Here is a 24,229-nt window from a genome sequence, read left to right on the forward strand (position 1 = left end):
TATAAAAATCCCTCTAAAAACTTCCGGAAAGTGATATCCGGCAAACGGCAAATCGGGCAAATTGGTAAATTGCCGAAAAGTGACAATTTTTGGCAAATCGGGAAACCGGCAATTTACCGATTTGCCGAAAAATAAACTTGCCGTCTACCTCTGCCCCGAGGCATATTACGAACAGTTTTGGTGGCAAAAGTGACAATTCAAACAGTCTTGGTGATATACGGAAGAGTGATGTGCCCTGTCATGGAGGGGGAAAGTCAATATTAGGCATTTTCTCACTCGATGGGAAAATATGAGAGAAAACAAAGAAATATATATTTGAATATTCAAGAAATTTGTACAGAAAACTTCAGTTTTTTGGCATATTGTCAAGTTCCCGGAAATTTTTAATTCCGGCAATTTGCCGTTTTTCCGGTAAGTTCGGCAAATCGGCAATTTCCCGATTTGCTGAGAATATTAAAATTCCGGCAATTTGCCGATGTGGCGGAAATTTAAATTCCGGCAATTCCCGGATTTGCCGGAACAAAGTTTGATTTTAAGTTTTTGCCGCCAATACCTGGGCTACGCGGTTAATTTGCGCGATTGAGCATGGAGCGCAATTGCACAATGAGTTCAAAAAGCGCCGTAGCCATAATAGCCGAAAAAAAAAACAGAAATCACAGCGTGGCCTAGAAAAATATGAAACCTCGGCCACCAGGAAGAATTTGAATTCCCGCTAGTGGTCTAGCGACCGAATCCTCTTATTAAACCGTAATCCATACAATGTGTCCTTCCTGTAGATGTCCCTGAGAACTATGGTGCCGAAAGCGAGCAGCTGCTCAAGAAATGACCAACCGTTTCTTTTTGGCGGTTATTCAAGTGCTCTTGGAGAGGAAACCGACAAAAAACACACATGCAATTTCTTGTATTAATTAGTAGAAACAATATCCCCCTGTTCTCCACGTGGAGTACACGGGGAGATTCATCATTGGGGCGCAATTTGGCAGCTTGACAAAAAACGCCTTGTCGAGTCAATAGCCCTTGAGCATTTGGGCATACAGTCTCCGTAAGGAAATTGGCCTCGACGAGAGAGTATAGAAATCGAGGAGACGCAGTCACCCACTATGTGCATGATGACAGACGGGGGGACACACACTTGGAAATGTTGCGAAAAACAAATGGAAGAGCATCACAAGAAGTGAATGTACACTGGAAGTTAGGGCAGGAAATTCGATATTTTCCAGGAGGAAACAACATGTTTTTTCTTGGATTTTCTGGAAGACTTGGCGCAGGTTTTTTTTCAAAAATTTGGAAGCAAGGGGTGCTTGGGAACCTCACTAGAAAAATTGTGACGTCACAAAAATTAGTGGCCGTGAATCGGAAAACCTCGGCCACGCACAAAAAACTGTATTCTTGTGCTCGAAAAGGGTAGAAAAAAACTCGTCCACTTTTAGGGATGGCCGAAAAAAAATTGGTGGCCTAGTTTTCTCTTTCGTAATTTTTTTTTCGAAAGTTTGGTGCTAGAAACGATGAGGGGAGTGGCCGAGTGTTTGTATTTCGGCGGCCCCGCTGGAAATTTTGTATTACGGAGACGCAAACGCGCTCCACGGTCACATAAAAACGCTCCGCCTCCAAAAGTTGGGTCTCGTTAGGAATTGGCGGCAAAATCGTAATTTCGAATGTTTTAAATTATTTTTTCTACTTTTTTGTCGTGATTTTTATTCCGGAACTGAAATAAATAAATAAAAATCACGAAAAATAACAAAAAAACACATGAAAAAAATCGAAAAAGTTTAAATTTAAAGCTTTCCCGCCAAGCAGTCAACGAGGCCATTGGAGCTCGATTGCATCGTGATTTCAAAATATCTCATTTAAAATGCTCATTCTCAGCGCTTTTTTCGACATTTTTGGGCATTTTTCGAGGAAAACAAACATTTTAAATTGAAAGATCACCGAATGTAGGCCCAGGCACTCAGGCAGGCATTTTCCTATCCTTTATGACCTTCTACAGAGCCAACCTAACGTAAAGTGGTCGAAAAATAATAAGAATACCACATATTTCAAATGGAAATTGATGGAGGTCAACACAACGGACACACAGTGACAAGATAATTTGACACCAATCTCGGAACGGGGGGACCCAGAAAAGAGCCAATACATCATTTTAATTCCTTTTGTGTGGCTCAGGTGGGTGAGAGGGTTCGTTTCCGGAAGAAAAGTGGAACCGGCTGCTGTTCGGCGGTCGCATAACACTTGAGAACCCACTGAGTAACTTGAGAATAGACGGGGAAAGAAACGGGGGTAAGAGGTTCCTCTAATTGGAATAACCGTTTTGGAATTTCGAATGCTCCGTGAGCCCGCCTGAGCGAAAAGAGCTCGCCGGAAAGATATTGGGAAGTAAAGAAGTGAAGCGGAAGGAGATATTCTCGAGGTTTAGTTTAATAAATTCGCATTAAAATTTGTTAAGCACTAATAATCTCAACACTAAAATTTTGCTCGCCGCTTCAAAACTAAAAATTTAGAGTTTTTGGGATTTTGAAAATTTCTTTTTTATTGCCTAGTTGTCGAAAAATGCGATTTTCACAGTAAACAATGGTCCTGGCACGATCGAAGAAAATTTTTAAACTACCGTAGTAAAAGTTCGACACGAAATTTTTTTTTATTATAAGCAAAAAGGTGAGCCAGTGGAATTTTCATCGATTTTTCATTTTTTTTGTTTATTTTAATGAAAAATTGTTTTAATTATTTTGAAAAACCAATAAAAATTCTGCAACAACAGAAGTTTGAATCTACAGTAGTCTTTAAAGGCGCACACCTTTTTAAATTTTACAAAAATTTGTCGTGTCGAGACCAGGCAGTGTTTTTGGCGCCAAAATCGAAAAAAAACATTATTTGAAAAATAAGAATTCGATTTTCGACCTTTTTCTTAAAAATCTCGTTTTTCTCCAAAAATTGAAAAAAATCCCGTAGAAAAAGAACCATGCGCCTTTAAAGAATACTGTATTTTTAAAAATGATCCTAAAAACTACCGTAATCCTTTAAAGGAGCTAACGTTAGTAAATCGAGCCTTCGAAAACTGATAAAATTTCAATTCCCACGACGGCATCGTAATCTCTAGTGAGCGGCGGAATATATATATATATATATGGGAAATCATCATAAAACAAGTTTACACAGTTACGAGACCTCTCTGAAGGAGACACTGCGGTAAACAAAACTACGGAGGAGCACGGATTCGTATCTTTTTTGAAGAGAGAGAGTGAAGCGGGAAAGAAAAGGGCAATCCGAAAACGAGGTGAATCGGATTTGACGAAGTAGGCACATACACGACGGAAGTAAAGAACGAGAAGTGCTTGATACGATTTGAAAATAATGTTTTCTCCTCGTCTTGCTCGTAGATTTTTCTGGAAAAAAAGTTTGGAATTGAACTTAATAAATGGGGGGGGGGGGGGGGTACATGTGAATAAATTCGGGCTCCAAAATGAATTGATGAAGTGGAACATGGAGACAAATGCGATTACCCACCACCCCCCGGCTGATGAGCATGATGACACCCGAATGTTTGTTCGTTCTCTTCTAAATTAGGAAGTGACATACATAGAGAGACGAAATGAATATTTAATACGAGAGGGGGAAGGGGAAAAATAAACGTTAAAAATAAAAAAGAAAGGCAATACAAAAGGAAGGCAATTTGCTTGGATAAAATTGATTACAAACACGGACATAAAAGTGTATTGATCAGAGAAATATCAAAACCGGTAAGGGGAAATGAGCTCAATTTGTTGCAGATCGATTTTCTTAGCGACGCGAGGATGATGGATAAGCCGGCTGGATATCTGCTGCAGATTCCAAACGGACGTTGCTGGAAGTCGATGGAAGGCGTACTGCATTGGCCGCCGGTGCATTGTGTTTCGTCTCCTCTTTCGTGTGTTCCTCGACGAGTCGTTGGATCATACACTTGGCGTATTGAATTCGATGGAGGAACTTCTCCGGACATCCATTTTCAGCCAAGTGTGAAAATTTGTACGTGAACATGCGCTTGTTCTCATCGATGAAGGTGACAGCTTGCATGAGTGGACACAACACCATTTTAATGTGATCCTGAAAAAATAATAATTGTTATATTAAAATTAACGAGAACTCTTACATTGAAAAAGTTTATCTGAACAGTGCCGTTGGAGAGATGAAGCACAATTGCCGACTTTGTTCGGAACCAGACACGAAGCGTCGGAAGGCGAGCCAAATCGTCTCCTACTTTCCGAGTAACTTGCTGTCCTGCTTGCAACAAATGATCATTCATGTACGATCGGAAATACTTGAGAAGTGTCATCTTCTTCTGTAGGCCCGATGGTATTGCGCTTTCCATGTCGAAATAGTGCTCCTTCTCGGTTTTCTCAATATATGTCAGCTGGGTGCCAGCAGTGTCCAGCATGATTCTTGAATTATCGTTGAAAAGTACTCCAACCGAATTATCGCAAAGCTGATAACCGATTCCATACTTATCAGAGTAGTCAACCCATTTGGAAATCCAGAACACGGGAAGAGCTTCAGGCGATTGATACGAGTCTAGAGCGGCTTCTGCATCATCAATCTGAAAGTAAAATTTTTGCTATTTAAATTAAAAATGTCATTTCCTTACATCTGCGGTTGGCGTAGCCAATAAATCGTTGACTTGAGCGAGTAAATTCGACAAATAGCAGTCAGTCGGCTGTCGGTACGCCTCCATTCGGTGAGTTTGCTGCCGTTCAGAATTTCTCGACACGAGATGAGCCGGAATCGCAGAAAGTCCGGATCTACCAGCTTGGTGCGGACCACGCTGATCGATCGTGCCACTTGGAGACACATTTTCCTCTGCGTATTCATCATCGTTTAAGTGTGGGACCATCGTGAGGCACGAAACTGGAAGACGAGCAGGCATGAAGCCGGATTTGAAGAAGTGATCTCGGCATACAGCTCTGGCATTTGGACGGCGACTCGGCACTGGGTCAAGAAGCACACGAATGAGTTGAGATGCTGCAGCACTCGCCGATGTTGGGATGACGTAGTTGTTGTTTTTGATGCGCGAATAGGTCTCCTGAAATATGAAATATGATGAATTTTGCCGCAAAGAAATATAGGCGTGGCGTAATTTCGCAACTCTGCGGCAACGTTTTTTTCCTCATTTTTTAGTTGTTTTTTTTTTCAATAAAGTTTCTTTTTATCATCATTTTCAGATGAAAATGTTATCCAATCAAATTCTCATCAGATTGTGAGGATATTTCATGTTTTTACAACCAATTTAGCATAAAATAGGATAACGTTTCAAAAAAGGACATGAAACAATAAAATCGGAGAAACCGTGCCGCCTCATTGCTGCTTCTTTACCTCCAAACTCTTCGACTCGAATGGCGGATGGCCGAAAAGAAGAATGTAGAGAATGCAACCAATCGCCCATAAATCGACTTCAAAGGAGTGCCCGATTTTGTTCAAAACTTCAGCTGAAAAATAAATATTCGATTTTTGCAACGATTCTGCGTGAAACATACGTGCAATGTAATTTGGAGTTCCACAGAGTGTCTTCTTTCTCTCATCATTATCACAAGTTGTTGCCAACCCGAAATCGCCGATTTTCACTTGCAATTCATCATTGAGGAAGAGATTTCCGAGCTTCAAATCACGATGTACAATCTTTAAATTGTGCAAGTAGAGCACACCTTCCACGATTTGATATGTAAAGTAGCGGGCTTCAGGCTCTGTGACCGCTTTTCGTCGCTTATGCAGCTCCATCAACGATCTTCTTGGACACAATTCCAGCGTGATGTAGACGTTTGATTTATCCTGGAATTTTTTTAAAAATAATTAATTAATTAATACCTAATTAATAATGTACAAACCTCGAAGAAGTGATATAATTTCACAACATTGCGATGTTGGAGGTTCCTATGAATCTGCACTTCTTGAGCCATTTTGTCTCTCTGATACTGCTTGATAAGCAGCGCTTTCGGGACGACTTTTCCAGCAAACAGCTCGCCTGTAGACTTGTTCCGCAGCTCGTAGCAATGTGCGAATCCTCCTTTTCCCAAAAATTTGCCTTTTTCATAACGAGTCTTGCGTTCTCCATCGAGAATCACGTCTGGAACATCTGGCGGCGCCTTCTCCTTCTTCTGGGACTTTACCCTTGCTGCAGACGGCTGTACACGCTGCATCTGAAAAGTCGAAATGTACTGTGAAATTTGAAAAAGTAAGAGGAACACGAGAAAAAAAAAATGTCACACGGCGAAAAGAAATGAACAACGACGGAAAAAGGCAATTAATCTAGCACCGACCTTCACCCGGAATGCGCCGACAGCGCCAGGCTAAGAACAACGAGAACAATGATAAATTGTCAGCTGTGTTTATGGGCCATTTCAGTGATTATCATGATATATTGACGGGAAAAGGACACAAAAATTACGGAAATAGGGTTCAAATACCCTTTTCTATCCCGTTTTCTAATTTTAATATACGCGAGAATGTTCATTTTAGTGCTTTTTTCGTTTTCAGGGTTGAAAAACAACTTTTTATTATAAAATTGACGGGGTAAAGAAGGATTTATACCAGAATTCGTTGATAATATCTCGAAAAATCGATGAATTTCCCATTTTAAAACGAAAATTAGGAGAAAATCAACGAAAAACACGTGTGATTTTTCAAAAAACAAAGCTGCCCGCGCGCGGGTCTCGCAACGATCGCGCCTGGGTACGGTAGTCCGAACGATTTACGAGCCTCGAAAATTATTGATTTTTCTGAAAATCGAATTACATAATTAATTAATTTAATGATTGCAAAATGTTTCCATTGAATTTTGCAAAACATTTTGAAACACAAAATCTATAATTATCAATTCCCGTGCATGTAATTACCGGTTTAGTGGTCAACTGTGTGTCCTTCGCGTGATTTTTATCGTATTTTTGCTGTTACATAGATTTGTATCTTGTTACGACATTTTTGCGCAATGAAATATGTCATAAATATCTCAAAAAAAGGGAGTATTTTTGTGCATTTATTGACAAAATAAATTCAATAAGAGGAAAAATTAAAGATTCAGGTCCTTCTTCAGCTTGGCAATTTCCACGAGCTTCTCTTCTCTCTCCGCTTGATGTTTTCGAATATTCAAAGTGCTCATTTTCGGCTCCAGCTCTTCTTCAAGCTTATTAATGACTTTCTCGTCTGTGAAATCTGGAATCGGCCCCATATCCTTCAGGACCTGGAAATGCTAGCGGAAATAAAAATAAATAAAATAAAAATAAAAAGCACAAGCTTCAAGCTCCTTACCGCCGTAATTCCAGCCGCATATCTTTTAAAATAATCTCTGACACCAAACGCGTTCAAATGAACCGTTTCACAAGTCCCATTGAACGCATATCTCGGCCCTAGACCAGCTGACATCACCGCATCCACATCATTCACGCCAATGACGCCATCGGCTACCAAACGCCAGGTTTCTGCTAGCAAAGCGAATTGTAGACGATTCACAACGAATCCCAAAACTTCTTTCTTCAGCTTCACCGGCTCCTGCTTCACAGATCGCATGATCTCTGCAGCTCTATCTACAGTATCCTGTGAGGTCCACGGAGCAGGAACAAGCTCGGTAAGAGGAAGGAAGAGCGGAGGATTGACGGGGTGGACGATAAGACAACGTTCCCTGAATTAATGTTAATAGAAATAAGATAACAAAGAAGTCTATTTACTTATTTATCAGACCATCAGTGAACTTGGACGCTGGAATTGTTGACGTACTACTTGCAAGGATCGTTGTAGGATCCGCGATCTCATCAATAACTTTGTAGAATTGAATTCGAAAATTTAAATCTTCAAGTGCAGATTCCTGCATATAAATTGCATTCTTCATAACCTCATTCAACGATGTAGTGGTAGAAACTCGAAGGAGAGCCTCATCAGCTGATAGATTGCCTCTTTGAAGGCCATGCTCCTAAATTTTTTTTTCTTTTTCTTGTTAGTCGGAAACGCGAAATTCCGAGAATGCGTATTGCGCAACATATTTGACGCGCAAAATATAAAAATATCCCGCAGCGAAATCTGGAGTGACTACTGTAGCCTTTGGGTCGATTTACGGACTCGATTTTGAAACGAATTTTTTCGTATTGTTTTGTAATTTGTGTGTGTGTGTGTGTTATCGATTAATAAATTATTTCCGTAAATCGACACAAGCGCTACAGTAGTACTTTAAAGAATTACTGTAGTTTTCGCTACGAGATATTTTGCGCGTCAAATACGTTGTGCAATACGCATTCTCAGAATTTAGAGTTCCCATTCAGGGGACTTACATCCAACTTCCGTAGATTTTTCTCTACATTCTCTAGAGCCACCTGCAGTTGTTTTTCAGAAATATCATACATTTGAACTTCATATCCAGAGCTCGCGAAAATTGTTGCCCAGCTTGAACCAACTAGGCCGCTGGAAAGATTATGGGATTTCGAATTTGGTAAGTTTAAATTGAGAACTTGGAGCACGGAAAATATTTTCAAATAACTCCAAATTTGCCCCTGATTCCGAATATCTATGTTTAATAATTTTTTGTATATTTCAGCTACATACAAATCGCGATTTTCATTTGCATCCCAATTAGTGCCGATTTACGGGAGCTCTTAATTTGTTTTATTTATTCCGCGCTTTTTTCAGTTTTTATCGTGTTTTCTTAATTTTAAAAAAGGCTGAAAACTGGGAGAGCTCCCGTAAATCGACACAAAGCGAACGCGCTCCAATGAGAATTTCATTGGGCGCGCATTTGAAATAAACTTATGGGGACGCTAATGAAATTCGCGATTTCTAGCTCAAACGAATTATTTTTTTCGAATTTTTCACCTCAGATATCCGGAATCAGCGGAAAATTTGGAGTCATTTAAAACAATTTCCCAGATTTCAGTGCTTCACCTTTAACTCACAAACCTGCCAACTATGGCAATTTTGCCAAAGGGAGACATGTTGCTGGACAAGAAGACAGTCGTGTGATGAATGCCTTTTATTAACAATCGGAATCCTTATCATCATCGTTATCATCCGCCGCTATGGATCCGTAATAACAATAGACGCAGAGAGAGAGAGAACACGACGCTTCTTGTTCTCCAAGGAAATCTGCGTTGAGGGTACAAGCAGAGAACAATTTGTTATCATTTATATATAAATAAAATGCATATCTGTTATCACATGAAAAATTGTTTCAAACAAGAAGCAAAAATTATAGTACAATCTCATAATTACAAAAAAAGTTGTTTCAATAGTTAGACTCTAATCGGCGGCTGGTTCAGCAAGAGATCATTTACTCGTCGTCAATGCGTAGAGTTCCTTCTTCCGGACTGTCGGGACCATCGTCATCTGCTCCGCCGCGGTGTGCTCGGTGTTCCCGCGGATGCTCACGGAGCACCGGTGGATCCTTTGGCAGTGGGATCATTTGCGGCGGTGGCGGCGCCGGCGGCTCTCGCTGGAGCTGTGGTGGTCCAAGAGACGGCATTCCGCTGAAAATTATGAGGAGTTGGCGAAAATTTAAGGGGAATTGAAAATTTGCAGATATTACGGGAACACACAAATTCTGAGAATGCGTATTGCACAACACATTTGACGCGCAAAATATCTTTCAGTTTCTACTGTAGCGCTTGTGTCGATTTACGGGCTATAAATGATCCCGTAAATCGACACAAGCGGCTACAGTAGTCATTTTTTCGGATATTTTGCGCGTCAAATATGTTGTGCAGTACGCATTCTCAGAATTTTGTGTGTCCGTAATAATTTCAGGCGGTGCAGACTGTGAGCAGGTGTACTGTAAATTCGGTTTTACTACATGGCTGCGAGGACCAATTTTTGGAAAAAATCCCCTCCTCAAAACGATAGAAATCTCTTATAAAAACATTTTGGGCAAGTTTCCAAAAAAAAATTGGGTGGCCGAGTTCTAGGGTTTCCTAGGCCACGTAATAAAAACCGTGGGGTAGAGAACGTGCAGGAGTGCGGAGTGTAGAGATATTAGAGAAATAAATGAAAAAAAAAGCCTGGAATTTTAAATTTTAAACTAAAAATTTCCATTTTAACCATGCAAGTGACTATGAACAAAACTAAATCTATTCAAAAAGCGAACGCGGGACTAGAAAACTGACTGATAGCTGTGCGAGGAGTCCCTGTGCGTGGGCGGCCTGACCCATTGCGACGCTTGATAGTTGTTTCCGTGAGGCTTGACCACGGGCGGTCCCATACCAGGCGGAAGGCCCTGTGCATAAGAGGCCACTTGTTTGTTGACTCCACTCGTTCCTCCGTGATAGTGAGACGCTGGTGGGAAGCCGCCACGCATACTGCCGCCGCCGCCTCCCGATCGATCACGGTACATTTGATCCGGTGGTGGACCTCTGGAAATTTTTAGAAATTTTGAATTTTTGGCGGAAAATGATTTTTCCGGCAAATTGGCAAACCGGCAAATTGCCGAATTTGTCGCCAAAAAAAATTTGCCGAACGGCAATTGCCCCGCCCACCCCTGATTTGAATTACCGCGCTTTTGCCCTTAAGCTCCGCCCATATAACCGTGCCGCACTTTTTTTTTTTTGGAATTTCGACGCAAATTCTTTATTTTTGTGTTGCTTTTCTAATTTTTAAAACGGAAATAGGTTATAAATGTAAATTTTTTTTTTCGTATTGCAAAAGTTTTTTACTTAAAAAAAACATTTTTCATACAAAGTTCGGGGAACGAAAATGTTAATTTTTTTTGAAATACGATTTTTTTTTTGCAAATCTGCCGGAATTGAACATTTCCGGCAAATCGGCAAATCGACAAAATGCAGGAAATGAAAAATTCCGGCAAATCTGAACACCGAAAAATTGCCCGAATTGAAAATTTCCGGCAAATCGGAAAATTTCCGAAAATGAAAATTTCCGGCAAATCGGAAAATTACCGAAAATGCAAGTTTCCGGCAAATCGGAAAATTACGAAATCGAAAATTTCCGGCAAATTGGAAAATTTCCGGAGTTTAAAATTTCCAACAAATCGGCAAACCGGAAAATTGCCCGAATTGAAAATGTCTGGAAAATCGGCAAACTGCTGGAATTGAAAATTTCCGGCCAATCGGTAAATTTCCGAAAATAAAAATTTCCGGCAAAATCGGCAAACCGGCAAATTGCCGAAAATGAAATTTTCCGGCAAATCGGTAGTTTACCAAAAATTAAAAAAAAAATGCCGAATTTGCCGGAAAAAATTTTTTTTGAACATTTAAAACCTTTTTCCTTATTAATATTTAAAAATAATCACTCAAAAACGGAAAATTTTCGGTGAAATTCCAAAAAAAAAAACCAGATTGCGGCACGGTTTTATGGGCGGAGCTTAGATACAAAAGCGCGGTAATTCAAATTAGTTGAAAAATCGATATTTTTCAGGATCCAGCTTTCTAAAAAAAACGATGCCTACCTAATCATCGGAGGTGGTGGCGGAAGAGGTTGCTTCCGATTCCCACTCGGCCTGCTACTACCCGGCAGATTACCGGGAGCCGGCGGTCCTGGATATATCCCGATCGGAGGTCCAGTCATCTGTGGTGGCGGTGGTGGTTGTAGTGGTGGCTTCTTCTTCAAAAGCGGCTCTCGATGATGCTGCTGCTGCTCTGGCAATGACGGAAGAGCCGTAAACGACTCTTTTCGTTGTTGTTGTTGTTGAACCGCCGGAGCAACTGGTGCAGTCGTAGACTCTTTTCTCGTGATCGGAGCTGCTGACGGGGGCTCTTTCTTAGATTCTGTGGATGATGATGGTCCCGGAGCTTCTTCTTTAACATCCTTCTTCTCCTCCTCGACAGTATCTTTCTTCGGGATTCTAAAGTTCTTCAAGCTCAACGTCGGAATCAGTGAAGTGGTTGATGCCTTGCTATACTCCTTTCCATCGCTTTTCCCCTTCTTCCGTTCCGGCTCCCGTCGATCTTTCTCCTTCTCATCCTTTTTCTCTAGCTTCCGCTTTTTCGATGGCTCCTTCTCCCGATCAGACTTCTTCTGCTCGGTACGGTCACGGTCCCGCTGGCGGCGTCGTTCGCGTTCCTTCTCCTTCTTGTCCTTTTCACGTTGAGCTTTATCCTCCTTATCCCGAACTTTTTCTCGATCCTCGTCACGATCCCGATCTCTGTCTCGATCGCGATCTCGCTCCTTTCGATCTTCCCGTCGATCATCTACTACAGGCTTTAGCATTTTTGGAATCTTCAAAATGAGCTTTTCCTTCTCTCTTTCTGGCTGCTCATCGGCAGGCTCCTTCTTTGGAGGTGGCTCACTCGAAGTTGACTGGCTTGAAGTATCCGTAGGCTTCTGGAGGGCTTGTAGAGATGGCTTAATGTCAGCCGTCGGGCTCGAATCGTCAGCTTCATCATCGAAAATATCATTAAGATTTCTGAAAGATTATTAGATGTTAATTGAATCTGAGAATGCGGAATAAACACCATATTTGACGCGCAAAATATCTCGTAGCGAAAAATAATGACTACAGTAGCGCTTTAGCGCTTGTGTCGATTTACGGGATATGATATTTGAAATGTTTTAGAAAATTCTTTTCGAGCTGTGACAGTGGTAATCCATTTAGAATATTAAAATTAAGCAAAACCTGAGAAAATAATGAAGAAAAATGGATTATCGCTGTCACACAGCTCGAAAAGAAGTTCTAAATCATTTCAAAAATCGATATCCCGTAAATCGACACAAGCGCTAAAGCGCTACAGTAGTTAATAATAATAATAATATTTTATTCACTTTCTTTACAATATAGGAAGTGAATAAAATATTATTATTATTATTAACTATTGTAGCGCTTTAGCGTTTGTGGCTATTGATTTTTAAAGTGTTTTTGAATTTTTTTTTCGAGCTGTGACAGCGATAATCCATTTTTCTTCATTATCTTTTCATTTTTTGCTTAATTTTAATATTCTATAGATGAAATGGATCCCGTAAATCGACACATGTGCTACAGTAGTCGTAGTGATTACTGTAGCGCTTGTGTCGATTTACGGGATCAAATTAGTTATTAGTTTTCGCTACGAGATATTTTGCTCGTCAAATATGTTGTTCCATACGCATTAAGCACGATTACCTTGCTCGGTTCACTTGGTGCGGTGCCAGCGGTGGAGCTCCCGATGATCCTGGATGAGGTGTAGCCAACTCGGATTCCACAGATTCCTGCTGCTGCAGTTGTTTCTGCAGAGCCTGCTCTTGTTGACCACGTATCTTAGAAATAGCCGCTTCAAGACCCAACTTCTTTTTCGGTGGTGGTGGTGCAGAAGAAGAAGAAGGTTTTGGTGGATCTTGTGCTTCCGTGGACGTGCTGGGAGGATCAGATGCTTCAGCCTGCGAAGAAGAAGAAGAACTAGACAACTGTTGCTTAAGCTTTTCAACATCGGGCTTCGTCTCAAGACGTTCGAGCTCTTTCCAGTACGACGTTTCACGCATCTTCATACCGAAATGATGCTGTTGCTCGGGGGAAAATGGCTTCGGAGGGGCAGACAACGGGGACGGGGTTAGCGGAAGATGATTCGGACTTTGCAACGGCATTCCCGGATACCCGACCATCGGATTACCAAGCTGTTGGGGTGGTGGTGGAGGATGACTGGGGACAGACGACATTCGGGAAGATGTACTGACCTGTGGCTTTGGTGGTGGTGGAGGATCACATTCTTCATCTGCAACTCGTTTTGATTCTTTTTAGTAGTACCAGAGAAGGGTTTTAAGGTACAACTTACCGGAATCCTCATCAGTATATGCTGGAACAAGTGGATTCTTTGGAGATTGCATTTGGAATTGTTGCTGTTGCTGTTGCTGCATTTGATGCATTCGGAATTGTTGATTTTGCTGGTATTGTTGCATTTGATATTGTGACATTTGATGGGGATTCGGGTTATCTGAAAAGTTGAAAATATGAAATTTGTGGATTTGTAGTACGAAATTTTTAGAGCAATTTTTGGATTTTTTGAGCAAATTTTGGAAATTTCTGCAAAAGTTTTCCAGCAATTTGCGAGCAATTCATGAAATTTTAAAGCATATTTTTGGAGTTTTTGCAAAAAAGTTTTCAGCAATTTTTGAGACATTCTTGAAATTTTTTTGAGCTTTTTTTTGAGCTTTTTTGAGCAATTTTTGAGCAATTTTTTGAGCAATTCTTGGGCAATTTTTGAAATTTCTACTTAAAACATTTTGAGTATTTTTTGAATTTTTTGCAAACAATTTTGAGCAATTCTGGGAATTTTTTGAATTTTTTCGAGCAATTTTTGGGCAATTTTTGGATTTTTTTTTTGCAAAATTTTGAAAAATTTTGGGAATTTTTGGATATAAAAAAAGGAATTTTTGAGATTTTCTGCAAAAGTTTTTGAGCAATTGTTCGAGCAATTTTTGGAATTTTGAAAAAATTATATATTAAAAAGAAATTTAAAAAGAATTAGAACAATTTTTTGAATAAGTTTTTAGCAATTTTTGGAACTTTTCGCAAAATTTTGAAAGATTTTCGGAATTTTTGGACATTAAAAAAAGTTTGAGCATTTTTTGGAATTTTTCGAAAAATGTTCCAGCTATTTTCCAGCATTTTTGAGAAAATTTTGGAATTTTTTGAGCAATTTTCGAGTAATTTTTGAAATTTTTATTTAAAAATTTTTGAGCATTGTTTGAATATTTGCAAACGTTTTTGAGCAATTTTTTTGGAATTTTATTTTTTTAAAATTGCCAGCAATTTTAAAGCAATTTTACAAGTAAAAAATGAGAGCTATTTTTGACATTTTTGGAATTAAAAAAAATTAGCAATTATTAGAATTTTTTGAAATATTTTCGAGCAATTTTTGGAATTTTTATTTAAAAAATGTTAAGTGTTTTTTGAATTTTTTTCAAACATTTTTGAAAAATTTTGAGCAGTTTTTGAGTATTTTTTGAATTTTTGAGCAATTCTTGAGCAATTTCTGAAAAACATTTGAGCAATTTTTAAGCAATTTATCAAAAATGTTTCAGCAATTTTTTTTTGAGCAATTTTGGGCAATTTTCGAGCACTTCTCGAAATTGTTATTTAAAAAATTTTGAGCAAATTTTGGAATTTTTTGAAAAAAAAATTGTCAGCAATTTTTGAGCAATTTTATGAATTTTTTGAGCAATTTTTGAGCAATTTTTGGAGCCAATTTCAAAATTGCTACGTACGCTGTTCACTCGAGCTCCTCTGCAACATCGGAGGCCTCATCGGATCCATCCCAAACGGATTTTCTCCAGCTCCACCAGCACTTTTCCTTCCACCAGCCGCTGCTGCTCCAACTGCTCCAGCTCCTCGTCCCTTCTTCCCTCCTTTACCCCTTCCAGCCGGCGGCTCTTCTCCAGGCTGCTTCTTGGCACGCTGTTTCCGCTGCTTCTTTGATGGATCAGCAGGGAAATCATACGGAGCCACCGACGGCGGCGGTTCAAAGCCACTCGGATATGAATTATGCCTCATCGGACCGCCTGGAGCTGCTGCTGCTGCTGCGACTGGAGAAGCTGGTGGCTGATGGCTTGCAAGTCCAACAGCGTGAGCTGCACCAATGGATTGTTTCATTCGGACACGGGCCGCGTCGAGGAAGCTTGATGTTTGAGCATCACGCATTGATCCTTCCATGGTGTGACGGCTTTTGTCAAGTTCTGCAGACATCATATCCATACTTGTCAGCTGATTCGGCTCACGCTTCGGGCGAGGCTGTGGTCGAGTTCTTCCGATTGTTGAGGTTTTTACATAATAATCATCGACTTCTCCAAAACTTGATAGTAAAGATCCTTGAAATTCTTCATCGTTTTCCCGTGTGTATACCAATTGTGTTGGCTCAATTGCTGGTCCTAAATAAATTCGAGTTTGAAGTTTTATATCACAGTATTTCGGGCACTCAAAATATCTCGTAGCGAAAACTACAGTAATTCTTTAAATGACTACTGTAGCGCGTTGGTGTCGATTTACGGGCTCGACTTTTGTAAATTAGGAAAACAATTTGAAAACAAATTTTCAGTTTAAAAATCGAGGTCCCGTAAATCGACCTACAGTAGTCATTTAAAGAATTACTGTAGTTTTTGCTACGAGATATTTTGCGCGTCAAATATGTTGTGCAATACGCATTCTCAGGAATTTTGTTTTTTTTTTGAAAAGATTTCACACATGTTAGGCAACCATTTTGGAAGCTTTTTGGAAAATTTTAATTTTTTTTTTGAAAAAAATCAGAAATATTTAGACCAAAAAAGGCAACATTTCTGTTTTCAGTCGTTTCAGATTTTTCAAAAAAAAAAAAAAATATTTTTTGGAAATTTTTTGTAGAAGTTTCAGAATTGTTATTAAATTTTTTTTGAATTTTTTTTAAAAAAAAGTTTTTCAGTTTTTCAGAAAAAAATAAGTTTTTGGATTTTTTTTCTGGAAAAGTTTTCAGTTTGTCCGAAAAAACATTTTTAAAGGAATTTTTTTAAAGGTTTTTATAACAAAAAAAAACCGATTTTTTGGATTTTTCAGAATAAAAAACGATTTTTTTGTAAAAGTTTCAGATTTGTGTCAAAGAAATTTTTTTTTTTTGGAATTTTTTGTACTCTCCTATTTTAAAGAATCCTTTTTCAAATGACAAGGAGTTTCTTTTTAATTTTTAAAAATTGTTCTACTTTTTCTTCAAACTCACCAACTTCTAAAACCGTAACCTTCTTTTTTGTGCATTTTGCCGCCGATTTTTGTGCAGCAGATTGCATAAGCTGTGTGTTGTTGTTGGATATGGACCAATAATTTTGATGTTGTTTATCAGAAGAAGAAGAAGAATCAAAAGAAATGACACAATTGAGTACACTATTGATACGACATTTGAGATCGGTGATGGCGAATGTAAGAGTTGCCGGAATGCTCCACGTGCTGGAAAAAAAATATTTTGGTTTAATAAACGTGGATACTCCATTATTACTTAGATGTGAAATTTTACGATTTTCTCTAAAAAATACGGCAACTGGTCTTCAGGGCTGTCATTTTTTTGTTTTTTCGCGCCAAGAAACATAAAAAATTGTTTTTCAAAAATCTTATGTTTCAGTTTTTATAATGAAAAAAAATCGAAAAAAAGGGTTTATTTTTTGGGTTTTTGAAAAATTCGATTTTTTGGTGGTCTCGGGGCTGGAAATTTTTTGGTTTTTTTTTGGTTTTTGTTTTAGTTATTATGATTTAAAAAAATCAATTTTTTTTTGGTTTTTTCGGACCAAAAACAAAAAATTTTTATTCAAAAATGTGACGTTTTAGTTATAAATAGTTTTTGGTCAAAAAGTTTTTTTGCAACAGCCCTTCTGGTCTCGACACGAATGGAAAACCGTGTGCGCCTTTAAAGAGTACTGTAGTTTCCAATTTTTATATTACGGGAACACAAATTATGGGAATGCGTATTGCACAACATATTTGACGCGCAAAATATCCCGTAGCGAAAACTACAGTAATTCTTTAAATGACTACTGTAGCGCTTGTGTCGAATTACGGGATCTCAATTTTTGAAATGAAAAAATCGATTCTCAGTTTTTGTTAATTTTAATATTCTATCGATAAAATTGAGCCCGTAAATCGACACAAGCGCTACAGTAGTCATTTGAAAAATTACTGTAGTTTTCGCTACGAGATATTTTGCGCGTCAAATATGTTGTGCACTACGCAGCCTTCGAATTTTTTGTTCCCGAATTTTTATTGTGGGTTTTGATAGTTGTTTATCGGGGGAAAAAAAACTATAAAATTCCATTTTTCGGGACAAAAATCTATGAAAAATTACCTATTCAGCTTCTCAGTGAGCATTTTATCAAAATCCAAGGAAGGCGACTCGCCAGTTATTTGGGATGTTGTCTTGACCACATAGTTGCTCGGCGATTTTTCGAAGATTTGCACTGAAATTCGGATTTTTTTTTGCCAAATTGAAACAGTTTCGCTAGTTTAGGCTTCACATAATCGAATTTCGAAATGAGATATTTCAAAATATTTTCAGAAACTTTTTATGGTGATTTTAATCGGAAAACCTGGAAAAAAGGCTAATTTTAATAAAAATATTCAATTTTGCCTTTTTTTTCCGGCAAACGTATTTACAAAATTGCTTATATCAATATGATAACCCAACTTTTTTAAAATTTGAAATCAATCTGATAGTGAAATTAATATTTATTTTGGTTGAAAAGCTTGAAAAAGATAATAAAACATTATAAAATAGACACTTTTTGAGGTTTTTTCAAGCTTTTCAACCAAAATAATATTAATTTTCATACGAAACCGACCGTTTTCTGCATTTCTATTAAAATTTTAGATCAAAAAGTTGGATTATAATACTGAAATAAGCGTTTTTGTACGTTTAAGGTTGACGGAATTGAAGCTTTTAGCTCAAATTAGTTCATTTTTTCCAGATTTTCGATAAATTTCGCCAAATTTTCCCGGCAAACGTACAAATCTGCTTATAATTCCAATTTTTTTAATCTAAAATTTATTTCAAAAATCTGAATTATAAGCATTTTTGCACGTTTTCCGAAAAAATTTGGTGAAATTGGGCATTTTTAAAGCTAAAATCAGCTTATTTTCAGATTTTTAACAGTATTAAAACTTTTTTTAATTTATTTTAAATTCTCATTCCGAAATTAGTTCACTTTGAACAAATTTCACTATTTTTTCGACGGAAAAATTTAGTTTTTTTTTTGGTTTTTTGGTCTGAAAAAACTAAAAAAAAAACCATTTTTCGAGAAAAAAAATCGAATTTTTTTTCAGAGAATCCATAAAATCCGAAAAACGAGAAATTTCCGACTTTTTCCAGCACTGGCTCCTTCAACTCACTCGTCATGCTCCCATAATCCGTGTCAAATTGAAGGAAAAACTCTGTACGACGGAGCACAAGTTGCATATCAACAGCGTTCACTTCTTTCTGCTCTCCTTTACTTGATTCACAAATCGCAAGAATTGATTCCCAAAGACTTGCATGTTTCCACTCGCTTCGAAGAGTTTCAATGAGTTTCGACAAATCTCTAAAATCACTGAGATACATTTCCATGGCAACCACATCGTCTTCTTTAGTAAGCATCTTCGAATCAACTTGATACTGTTGCTGAATATCGCCTTCATCCGGGAACTGGGTCAGCAGTTTCAGATTGCTCTTCACACCGACTCGGCCTGTCATATAACGATAGAAATTGACATAATTACGGACTAGCGGAGATTTTGGGACTATATGGGATAATTTTCGAATCGTCTGTTGCGAGAGTAGAAATCCTTGATTAAATCGTACACAAATGCACACATTTGCATCGTTAAATGTGCTCCATTCTCCAGTTTGTGTGAATACCGGCAGTTTACTCGGTTTATCGTGTTTGAAGAAGGATATTTCAATGTAGGGAAGGAGGTCGAGGTCTGGAAATTTAAAATTGAGTTTTAAAGTTAAATTTGAAATTTAAAAAAAAAATATTTTCCAGTTATACAAATGCAAAATTTGGCGATTTTTGCACCAAATGGTCTCGACACGCACAATTTTTTTGTTAAATAAAAACTAGTGTGCGCCTTTAAAAATTACAGTAATTCAAAAGTTTTAATAGTTTTATTTTAGTTTTTGAAATACTATGCAAAATTGATAAAAAATTTTCATCAATTTCATCAATTTTTCTGTTGAAATCTATGCGGTTTTGATAGTTTTCATTGAATTTTTCAATGAATAATTATATTTTAAACGAAAAATTTCGAATTGGTAGCAAAAATTGGGATTTTATTGATTTTTAGCATGTTTTCAGATAGACAACCGCAAAATTTAACAAAAAAAAAACGGTATCCGGTCTCGACACGACAATTGTTTTGCTAAATACAAACGGATTTGCGTCTTTAAAAAGTACAGTAATCTCAAACGTTTGTAGGTTCTGTTTAATAATTTATTAGGTTTTCATAGTTTTATTCTAGTTGTTTTTAAAATACAGCATAGATTTTAAAACATCCTCGAATTACAGAACTTTTTGAAATTTTCATAGATTTTTCCTAGTTTTTTCTGTTAAAATATATCTGGTTTTGATAGTTTTAATCTCATTTTCAATGAAATAATATATTTTTAACGGAAAATCGATAAAATTCTGCAGAAACTAAATTTTGAAATTCGAAAATTCGTAACATTTTCCACATGAAAAAACGCTCAAAACACAAAATTTGGCGATTTTTGCGCCAAAAGGTCTCGACACGACAATTTTTTTGTTAAATAAAAATGATTGTGCGCCTTTAAAAATACAATAATTTCAAAATTTAATGAGGTTTTAATAGTTTTATTCTCTCGGATTAGAGTACTTTTTGAAAGTTTTATAGATTTTCTGTTAAAATTTATGTGGTTTTGCCAGTTTTAATTTAATTTTTTAATGAAAAATTATATTTTCAACGAAAAACTATTAAAACAACCAAATTTTGAAGTTACAGTACTTTAAATTTAAAGGCGCACACATTTTCGTATTCAAAAAAAAAATATTTCGTGTCGAGACCTGCAACCGTATTTAGGGGGGGGGGGGGCAGATAGCTCAGTCGGTAGTGGTGGCCGCTAGCAGTCTGGAGGTCACGAGTTCAAGTCCGGCCTCACCCCCTAGGTTCACCCAGCCTCTATTGGGAAGTGGAGCAATCCACGACTGGATTATCGGCCACAGTCCCCGGCTAGGACGTGGCTTAAATTACAGCCCAGAGGGATCACCACCAGGCAGTGTACCTGAATCCCAGATCCGCAGTGCATAGCACTTGAAGAACGGATCGTCCTTTAATCCTTTTTTTAATCCAAAAAAAAGCTCACAAGAAGCATCGGCCTTGGTTTTTCCCTCCTTCTCGGCGAGCCGAATCAAAACTGGCTCCGCAACATAATAAATCCGTCCAGAACGTAGCTCATTACGCGGAGCATAAAATCCATATTTCCCGGTGTTAATTGCAGTAAACGAAGAGTCGGCTGCATCTCGAATGAGCAACTGGTCGAGGGCTCGAAAAGCTTCTTTGCACGCGTTTTTCTCGCTTCTGGAAATTGAAATTATTGAAATTGAAAAAAGTAAGTTTCCTCACTGCAACTTTTTCCTCACGAGGGACGAGGAAAAGTGGTTTCTAGGCCATGGTCGAGGGGCCGACAAGTTTCAGCGGCCATTTATCTTGCTTTGTTTTTCGCTTGTTTTCTTTTGTTTTTCACAGCTTTTTCCCGTTTTTTCTTATTAAAACTGATAAATAAATACTTTTTGCAGATGCTAAAACAATTTCCAACTGAAAAAATTATGTATTCAGTGGGCAAGCAGCTGTGAAAGTGGGCATTGTAATATGATGGATTACGGGAATACAAAACCTAAACTTTTTCTGAAACATGATACATATGCTGCTTAAATGCTGAGACTACCTGATTTTCATAACGAGACCGCTGAAAAAGTTTTGAGGTTTTCAAAATTCAACTTTTTGTGCGAAAATCTCGACTTTTTCACCAAAAAAGTTGAATTTTGGAAACCTCAAAACTTTTTCAGCGGTCTCGTTATGAAAATCAGGTAGTCTCAGCATTTAAGCAGCATATGTATCATGTTTCAGAAAAAGTCTAGGTTTTGTATTCCCGTAATCCATCATATTTGACCATTGACCACTTTCACCGCTGCTTGCCCACTGAATACACTTTTTTTTACTTGGAAATCGTTTTGGCATCTGCAAAAAATATTTATTTATCAGTTTTAATAAGAAAAAACGGGAAAAGGCTGTGAAAAACAAAAGAAAACAAGCGGAAAACAAAGCAAGATAAATTGCCGCTGAAACTTGTCGGCCCCTCGGCCATGGCCTAGAAACCAATTTTCCTCGTCTCTCGTGAGGAAAAAGTTGCAGTGAAATTCTAGATTCTAGCAAAAATCAGCAATTTTTCCCTGAAATTTCAAAGTTCCCGCGCATTTTGAGTCTAATAAAACAGTTTTATCGTAATTATCATCATATTCCCCTTGTTTGACCTTCATCTCTCTTATCAAAAACTACAACATACATATCTTCGTCCGTCTGCGTCTCTCACAACTAGTTATTGCAACAAAAAAAAAAACATTCAGAAGTGGTCATACTTTCATCCATAAATTCGTTTTCTTTTTCTGAAAACCACCTTCAAAATACAGAAAATCTCGTTTTTATCGAAATTTTGGCTTTAAAATAGTTTGAATTTCATTGATTTTTTTATTTTCTCGTTTTTGTAGGGAAATTTTCCTGTATATTATATTTTTAAATAAGTTTCATATAAAATTTTTATAGCTGTATATAAAGGAACATCGAATAGAAAAATAGATATTTTTAACTATTTTCTATAACTTAAAGGTAGAGTAGTCGAATTTTTTAAAATTTCTTTATTAGACTCAAAATTGTCTGAAAACACCGAATTTCATAATGAAATTTCTTGAAAACTTCTCAAAAAAAAGTTATGGCCTCTCGAAAATGGCCTAAAATTAGTGAAAATTTGAAATTTGACCAACTTAAATATCTTTGTCGCAGCAGCTGGAAACAAATTTTTTTTTGAAACTGTCGTCTATTTTTGAGTAAACAAGTAGATTATCTTGCGTTTTCAGTTTTATTAAGGTATTTAAAAGTCGATGGACGAAGAGATTTTTCAAATTTTTTTAATCAATTCTCTTCGTCCATCGACTTTAAATACCATAATAAAGCTTAAAACGCAAGATAATCTACTTGTTTACTCAAAAATAGACGACAATTTCAAAAAAAAATTGTTTCCAGCCGCTGCGACAATGATAAGTTGGTCAACTTCAAATTTTCACTAATTTTAGGTCATTTTTTGAGCGTCATAATTTTTTTTGGAAAAGTTTTCAAGAAGTTTCATTATCAAATTCGGTGTTTTCAGACAATTTTGAGTCTAATAAAGAAATAAAAAACTCAACTACACCACCTTTAAATCAAAATTTCACAAAAAATGGTTTTTTTCTAGAATGTTCCTCCGCGCCACTGAATCAATTCTCGGTTTGGGCCTTCTGGCTTACGGCCTTCTCGAAATCTCGAGAAATCCGACCTGGTGGGCCTATACGCCGGTCTACTTGGTCCCGGCGATCCTCTCCATCATTCAAATTCCACGGAACGCCACGTGGCGCACTCTCTCATCCCTCTCCATCGTCGCCGGCGGTCTCTACACGAGTTTTCTGCTGTGGACGTTCTCCTCTGTGGAATCTATACCGACGATCGATTTGGAAGAAGAAGCCAAGAACCTTCCGCCGGTAATATATTATTGATTTTTATTCTTAAATGATTCAATAAAAATCGTTCCAGGTAGCCCTTGGAGCCCTGCTGATCAGCTTCATCCGTCTCACACAGGATAAGATCTCCCAGCCGGTGCATTATGTCAGATCTTCGATTATTCTCGCTGTCGCTCTCATTAGTTTTTACGCTTTTATTTCATATTTTTAGTTTTCTTTTCCTCTGAAAAATAAATATTATTAGCTTTACAATGTAATTTCCTTCGGAAGTGAGGACAAAATCGCGGTTATCGAATCGCGAAGCTTCGAGAATTCTCCATTTTTCATTAGAGCTAGAGCTCCTGGAGCATCAGTGAGCGGTTGACCGAAATAACCGATTTTGCAGGTACTAATCTGAAAGATAGCTTTATTGTTTTGGTAAAATCCCGTATTCAACGCACTTGATCCTCTGCAACACCAATGTCGATTGTTACATCAGGATTTCTGATTGAAAATCCACTATTTTGAGTTGAAAACACGCAATGTTCTCTGAAAAAAAAATTATTTATAAAATTTTTAATTTAAAAAAAATTTAAAAAAGCACTCACCCTAGGCCTTCAGATAATTGTTGAACTTTTCGAGCAATAGTAGCATCATTATCAATTGGTAAATGCTCTTTCATAAAAACCAGAGAGCCAAGAACGTCGAGACGGGTTCGTGCATCGAGTGTTTGCCTTTTCTCCTGAAAATTTGATTTTTTTTTCAATGAAAAACGGTGGAGATTGCAGTTACCAGCAAATTCCTCCTGACAGATCTCGCAAAATGCTCCCATCCCAGCTTTTCTGCGCTTTGGCGGACATTTTCCATTCGCAAATCTCGATCGATCGACTCCAGGTTTAACTCATGATTTTTCCTCTCTTCAATTATCATGGTAGGTTTCGCTACCTGAAAATCGATAAATATTTAATTATTTGCTGTTTAATAATATAAAAATTGAGAAATTTTAACGAGAAACCCATTAAAAATGCAGTTTAAAATAGAAAATCGGTGCAAAAAATATTTTGTTTTGCTGCGAACGACACTCCGTTATAACGCGGCGCGTGTTGTTTAGCAGGCGGAT

At 37.7% G+C, this 24,229-nt stretch overlaps 4 protein-coding genes and 2 non-coding genes across 14 annotated transcripts; 3 read left to right on the top strand and 3 right to left on the bottom strand.

Moving 5' to 3' along the window:
- Positions 1-3,581: 3,581 nt before the first annotated feature.
- On the bottom strand, positions 3,582-6,161 carry plk-2 (Serine/threonine-protein kinase plk-2; the record flags this gene model as incomplete). Its single annotated transcript, NM_058635.9, has 6 exons — positions 3,582-4,077; positions 4,124-4,567; positions 4,616-5,050; positions 5,341-5,453; positions 5,502-5,793; positions 5,850-6,161. The coding sequence occupies 6 exons, from the start codon at positions 6,159-6,161 to the stop codon at positions 3,775-3,777; spliced, it is 1,899 nt and encodes a 632-aa protein (NP_491036.1). The 3' UTR covers positions 3,582-3,774.
- A 93-nt stretch (positions 6,162-6,254) lies between these two features.
- Y71F9B.20 lies at positions 6,255-6,362 on the top strand. Its single transcript, NR_049999.1, has one exon. It is a non-coding gene; the product is annotated as an Unclassified non-coding RNA Y71F9B.20 (non-coding RNA).
- Positions 6,363-6,979: 617 nt separating this feature from the next.
- Positions 6,980-9,001, bottom strand: Y71F9B.9 (3-hydroxyacyl-CoA dehydrogenase; the record flags this gene model as incomplete). Of its 2 annotated transcripts, none has more annotated exons than NM_058636.7 (5): positions 6,980-7,201; positions 7,270-7,639; positions 7,686-7,927; positions 8,283-8,412; positions 8,905-9,001. In NM_058636.7, 5 exons carry the CDS (start codon positions 8,937-8,939, stop codon positions 7,031-7,033), a joined length of 948 nt encoding a protein of 315 aa, NP_491037.3. In that variant the 3' UTR covers positions 6,980-7,030. The 2 variants fall into 2 exon arrangements, with proteins under 2 accessions (NP_491037.3, NP_001122553.2); NM_001129081.4 differs by having other exon boundaries at positions 6,986-7,192; positions 8,905-8,939.
- On the top strand, positions 8,261-9,141 carry Y71F9B.24. 2 transcript variants are annotated; one of them, NR_131375.1, is made up of 2 exons: positions 8,261-8,440; positions 8,875-9,139. The 2 variants fall into 2 exon arrangements; NR_131376.1 differs by having other exon boundaries at positions 8,269-8,440; positions 8,882-9,141.
- Positions 9,115-24,061, bottom strand: sop-3 (the record flags this gene model as incomplete). 7 transcript variants are annotated; one of them, NM_001377816.2, is made up of 15 exons in its annotated part: positions 9,115-9,470; positions 10,104-10,349; positions 11,399-12,355; positions 13,049-13,302; positions 13,597-13,652; positions 13,695-13,853; positions 15,127-15,786; positions 16,605-16,828; positions 17,718-17,829; positions 18,758-19,327; positions 20,727-20,941; positions 23,381-23,523; positions 23,571-23,658; positions 23,718-23,851; positions 23,902-24,061. In NM_001377816.2, 15 exons carry the CDS (start codon positions 24,037-24,039, stop codon positions 9,275-9,277), a joined length of 4,152 nt encoding a protein of 1,383 aa, NP_001364504.1. The 7 variants fall into 7 exon arrangements, with proteins under 7 accessions (NP_001364504.1, NP_001293373.1, NP_740821.1 ...); NM_001377813.3 differs by having other exon boundaries at positions 9,125-9,470; positions 13,597-13,634; positions 23,902-24,057; NM_001306444.3 differs by having other exon boundaries at positions 13,049-13,652; positions 23,902-24,058.
- Y71F9B.1 (uncharacterized protein) lies at positions 22,869-23,378 on the top strand. The gene is made up of 2 exons (NM_058638.4): positions 22,869-23,151; positions 23,204-23,378. Exons 1-2 carry the CDS (start codon positions 22,870-22,872, stop codon positions 23,339-23,341), a joined length of 420 nt encoding a protein of 139 aa, NP_491039.1. The 5' UTR covers position 22,869; the 3' UTR covers positions 23,342-23,378.
- Positions 24,062-24,229: the final 168 nt, after the last annotated feature.

This window comes from Caenorhabditis elegans, chromosome I, assembly GCF_000002985.6.
Source record: "Caenorhabditis elegans chromosome I".
NCBI lineage: Eukaryota > Metazoa > Nematoda > Chromadorea > Rhabditida > Rhabditidae > Caenorhabditis > Caenorhabditis elegans.